The sequence below is a fragment of the Morus notabilis genome, unplaced genomic scaffold (assembly GCF_000414095.1).
Source record: "Morus notabilis unplaced genomic scaffold, ASM41409v2 Scaffold326, whole genome shotgun sequence".
NCBI classification, from domain to species: domain Eukaryota; kingdom Viridiplantae; phylum Streptophyta; class Magnoliopsida; order Rosales; family Moraceae; genus Morus; species Morus notabilis.
Window position 1 is genome coordinate 197,175 of NW_010364880.1, and position 5,468 is coordinate 202,642.

The 5,468-nt window shown below is 35.9% G+C and overlaps 1 protein-coding gene across 1 annotated transcript; it reads left to right on the forward strand.

The window, feature by feature from the left end:
* Nucleotides 1-1,391: 1,391 nt before the first annotated feature.
* LOC21392108 (bifunctional dihydrofolate reductase-thymidylate synthase) lies at nucleotides 1,392-5,468 on the forward strand. Its single transcript, XM_024171479.1, has 11 exons — nucleotides 1,392-1,460; nucleotides 2,120-2,631; nucleotides 2,730-3,129; nucleotides 3,229-3,273; nucleotides 3,469-3,534; nucleotides 3,884-3,945; nucleotides 4,036-4,110; nucleotides 4,216-4,381; nucleotides 4,475-4,598; nucleotides 5,051-5,157; nucleotides 5,284-5,468. The coding sequence occupies exons 2-11, from the start codon at nucleotides 2,207-2,209 to the stop codon at nucleotides 5,392-5,394; spliced, it is 1,581 nt and encodes a 526-aa protein (XP_024027247.1). The 5' UTR covers nucleotides 1,392-1,460; nucleotides 2,120-2,206; the 3' UTR covers nucleotides 5,395-5,468.

Consider the following 5,468-nt stretch of genomic DNA (forward strand, 5'->3'; position numbering starts at 1 on the left):
TCAAACTGTGTGGTTTAAAATATAGTTTAAATTGACATTTAGATGTATAGTTAAAGTTTTAATTTGAATACGAAATTAAATTAAATATGTATTTGGTAGGTGTGAAAAGTATAGAGAGTGAGTATTTTTTACTGTTCCAAAATGATTTGAACGGTTGAACTTGAGGGGGAAGCTAAATTCTAAGTTGGGCTGTTTAACTCAGTTTAAACGGAAAATATAATTCAAAATGCATGCTTATCAAACATTAGTTCAAACTGTGTTAACTGTTCAAACTGAGTTGAACTGAACTAAATTAGTGAAACAAACTGGGGCATAATTACTCTCATACCCAAAGATCTTATGTCCATCTTGCAAAGAGAAAAAAAAGACAATTAGATATGTAGTACAAATAAAAAAACTTTTCATGTTCTTCCTCCGTCCCCCACCACTGCGGGAACCTCCCTCCTCCAAAGTAGCGTCCCGTGCTTCCTTTGGGGTGCGTGATTCCCGTAGCGACCTTCGGCACAAGAGAAAACATTCAACGCACCGACTATCCTCGTGAATCTAGCATCAATTTCTTGATGAGATCTCCCCAAACACTGATAATCACTACAAGCTATAGGTTTTTTTTTTGTTTTGTTTTTTTTCAAGGTCTGAAACCAATTAGAAGAGAAAAGGTTTTTAAGAAAAATTGGAAGGATAAGAGAGATGACAAAGGTTTTTAAAAAGTTCACGTTATTTTAACTTATTTTTATTGGTATTAAGTTGGTAAATGTACATACTTTAGTAACAAGATTTTTAAATTCAAATAAAGATTTAAATTTTAATTAGATTTTATGTAAGCGGGAAATATTACTAAAACAGTTAGTACCTTGAGCAAATCACATATCAATTTCCGTTAAATGTGCGGTAAAAGGAGCTCTTTCATTAACGTTGCATCATTTCAAAGCGTTTTGAAGATCAAGAAACACATTTTTGTTTCCGAGATTTTTAAAATTAATCCCAAAAAAATGAAGTTGCACGTTAGTAAATATGGACACAAAGAGGGGTAGTTTAGGCAGTTTAGCAAAAGATTCCCTTGTCGAACGCGTACTATTTGTTTCTGTATATATTGGAAAAGAAATTCTGAACAATTTTTTGTTTCATAACACCACCACTCTCTCTCTCTCTTCTTCGGTTTCTTCTCCACAATCGCTTTTCCTTTTCCTCTCTCCGTTCCCCAAATTTCTTCGGTTTCGCATTTCCCAGGTCTCACTTTCACTTTCACTTTCTGCATTTATTTATTTATTTGTTTTTTATATTATTTTTGAGTTTCTTTTAATTTCATCATTTTCACTATTTCCCCCATTTGTTTTCACTATATTCTGACTTGAGCGCTGTAATCTCTTTCACTATCGCAGTCAAACCCCTAATTCGCTCTCGCATTTGCCGAAAATCTGGGCTTCCGACGACCTCTGCAGATATTTTTTCGGTTGAGATCGGTCAGTAATAACTCTTCAGCATTTTTCAATTTGATTCTATTTTGTTTTATGGAAATTCATTTGATTTTGTTCTATTCTGGTTGTTTGTGTGAACTGTTTGGAATATTATCTTTATTTGTTAAATTTTGACGGTCAGTTTTTGGATTTTTTTATTTTATTTTTCTCAGTTTGCATGTGACTTGTTTATTTTTTGTTTATTTTTTTTTTATTCTGGGTCTTTAGTTTGGTTACAGATTCTGCATGCAAAATTTGTTTTTTTTTCTCAGTTTGCATGTGACTTTTTTATTTTATTTTTTATTCTGGGTCTTTAGTTTGGTTACAGATTCTGCATGCAAAATTTTGTGTTTTAATTGAAAATGAAATTAAGAAGAAAAGAATTACAATTTATGGGTTTTTGCTGTTGGATAGAAATTTCATGAATTTTGAAGACTTGCCTAGTGAGAATGCACAGTTTGGCGAGTGTCTCGTTATTATCAATTCCTTTTTAGGCGTGAATGCGTATCATTTCTGAACCTTTTCCCCCATTTTGTTTGCCCTTTAAATGTAATCTTTTGTCAGAACTTTTTCACGTCGGACGACAATGTAGAAATGCTTTGTTGTTTTCTCAAGTTCATATCTTTTTTTATTTTCTGATTTTTTTTTTCTGGTAAACGGTTCAGGTTTTACCGCTCTTCCACGAAAATTGGCTGTACGGTTCTCGATTTAATCTACCATTTTCAAGTTTCTTGGGGCCTTTGGTTTCCACTATGGCTGGTGAAAACGTGATAACTGCAAATGGCAATGGAAATGTGCAAACTATTCCGCAGAGGACTTATCAAGTTGTTGCGGCTGCAACCCGGGATATGGGTATTGGTAAAGATGGAAAACTGCCTTGGAGATTGCCTTCTGATCTCAAATTCTTTAAGGAAATCACCATGACAACTTCGGATACTGGAAAAAAGAATGCTGTTTTAATGGGTAGGAAAACATGGGAGAGTATTCCTCTTGAGCACCGGCCTCTGCCTGGCCGCCTTAATGTTGTTCTGACCCGTTCTGGGAGTTTTGATATCGCCACAGCAGAGAATGTGTTGATATGTGGCAGCATGGCTTCCGCTTTGGAGTTGTTAGCTGCTTCCCCATACTGTTTGTCCATTGAGAGAGTGTTTGTTATTGGGGGTGGTCAAATTCTTAGGTCGGACTTCGATGCTGGTTGCTGTTTTTTGTTTCTCCTTCATTCCTTTTTAGTTTCCTTGTTGCTTTCGTTTTGATTCGAATTATTGCTCTTTGCAGGGAAGCTCTCAACGCATCTAGCTGCGATGCAGTTCACATTACTGAAATTGAGACCAGCATTGAATGTGACACTTTCATTCCTGCCATTGATTCTTCTGCATTTCAGCCCTGGTATTCGTCGTTCCCTGTAGTGGAGAATAATATCCGTTTTTCGTTCACTACTTATGTCCGTGTGAGAAGTCCTGCTATTGAATCCCCCAACGAGAACGGTGATCTGGCAGTTGATAGTGAGCCGGATTTCAGTAAATTTGAGATAAAGAAGTTTTTTTTCCTGCCCAAGATGATTTTTGACAGACATGAGGAGTATGTATATCTTAGACTTGTTCAAGATATCATCTCGGATGGGATTTCTAAAGATGACAGGACAGGGACTGGTACTTTTTCAAAATTTGGTTGCCAGGTATTGTAAAACTCGGAGTTTATTTTGTCTTTCATATGCTTCCGTTTTGTCTGAAACTGATTGAACACACTAATTTCTCTTTCCTCTGTATCCGTCCAGATGCGGTTCAATCTGCGGAAGTCTTTCCCGCTTCTTACGACTAAGGCATGAATATTTTCCTTTTGAGATTTGTGTTTTGCTGCACTTTGCAATTGATTTTAATTCATCTGTGCGTACATCTCTCTCTTGGTTTACTCTTTGCATGTCTCTCTTCTCAATTTTTATATCTTAAAGTATGAAGGTATCTTTTACTCGTTTTAAGATAGAGGCTGACATCTGTTCTCATTCTTTGTTCCTCAGAGATTATTCTGGCGAGGGATCGTTGAAGAACTTCTGTGGTTCATAAGTGGTTCTACAAGTTCTAAGGTAATTAAATCGACATTAAAACGACCTGATCATCTTCTCCAGATGGTTTTTGGTAATAATAAAGTTTGTTTTCTTATGCAAACAATAATGCTTGTATTCATGCAAATGAGTCCTTTGCACTGCTTTAGAGGATAAAATGCTTTCAGTTGTACCTCTTGCAAAGGTTTAAAGGTTTGTTGCCTTATGTTTCTCGTCTTCTCTGGCAATGATTTCCTTTGGCATTTTTAAATTTTTTTCTTAAATTTTTTGCTAAACCTGGTAAGCCGATACTTATATTAGCCGTTGATTAGTTTGATAGAAATTAAATCATGGAAAATAAATTACCTGTGAGGAAATGTGATGGCTGCAGGTCCTTAAGGATAAAGGTATTAGTATATGGGACGGCAATGGATCTAGAGAGTACTTAGATGGGTAAGTATTATACAGGCAATCAATGTTATGACATAATATGACATTTTATGAACTTTTAAGTCTTTAACTATTATTTTTATCTTCCATCAGCATTGGTTTGAAAGACAGGGAAGAGGGTGACTTGGGGCCGATTTATGGGTTTCAGTGGAGACACTTTGGTGCTAGGTTGGTAGCTTTTGCTTTATTTCAGTTAACAGGTTGATTTATACTTTCTTCTCAAAATGATGGAGTCTAGTTCGAATTTCAAGCTATCTTCTTATATTTGCACAGGTATACTAACATGCATGCTGACTACACTGGCCAAGGGTTTGATCAGTTGTTGGATGTTATTAACAAGATAAAAAACAATCCAGATGATCGACGTATAATACTCTCAGCATGGAACCCTTATGATCTCAAACTTATGGCACTCCCACCTTGCCACATGTTTGCTCAGGTTAGTGTTGAAATAGTACTCTCTCTCTCTCTCTCTTTCTCCTAACTCTAGTTTCTCTTCAGAAATGAGCACATCCTTTGACTTGTTTTGCAGTTCTATGTGGCCAATGGGGAGTTATCATGTCAGATGTATCAGCGATCTGCAGACATGGGCCTGGGCGTACCATTTAACATTTCTTCGTATGCACTTCTGACATGCATGATTGCTCATGTTTGTGGTATGCTGTTCTCCAAGAAAGCGTCCATATGAATTTAATGGGATCATATTATCTACCATAGAATGTCAAAAAATGTTTGTGTTGTTTGATCTCGAGATTTGTATAAATTTCTTGTGTTCCCTTCATTTATTTTGTTTGAATTCTTTGTTTATTATAAGTTAAAACAAGAGAGGGGGAAAAATAAAAAAAGAAGGAAAAAGTGGAGAAATTAGACAGGCGTCTCTCCTTCCCTTTTTTTTTTTTTTTTTTTTTTTTCTTTTTCTGTTCTACAATTTAAAGAATAGCCATTTTTGCAATGCTATATTTCATTATGCAAGTACTTCGTTCTATTATTTTACAAGTGGGGCGACGTATTTAAAGATCTAGCGGCCGTTGAAATTTATGAATAAAGCAACTGAAGTGGATTACTTGTAAAGGCAGTCTTTAATTTTATAACCTTTGATCTTGCACAGGTTTAGTTCCAGGTGATTTCATCCATGTTCTTGGGGATGCTCATGTTTACCGCAATCATGTGAGGCCTCTAAAGGAGCAGCTTCAGAGACTGCCAAAGCCTTTTCCTGTAAGTACACACTGTTTAGAAAAAGCTATTTCTTTATTGGTTGTAATAATTGCTATTCAATTCTGAATTCCTTTCAACTCGCAGTTGAAATTCTCTTTAACATCTGTTTACCTGATACTGATGCAGATTTTGAAGATCAATCCTGAGAAAATGGATATAGATTCTTTTGCGGCCGAAGATTTCAAACTCATTGGTTATGATCCACACCCAAAAATAGAAATGACAATGGCTGTATAGAGCGTTCTTGAGTGTAAGGGGAACGAAGAGACTCTAGTTTCTATGTTCAGACAACACTTGCTCTTTGTTTTCAG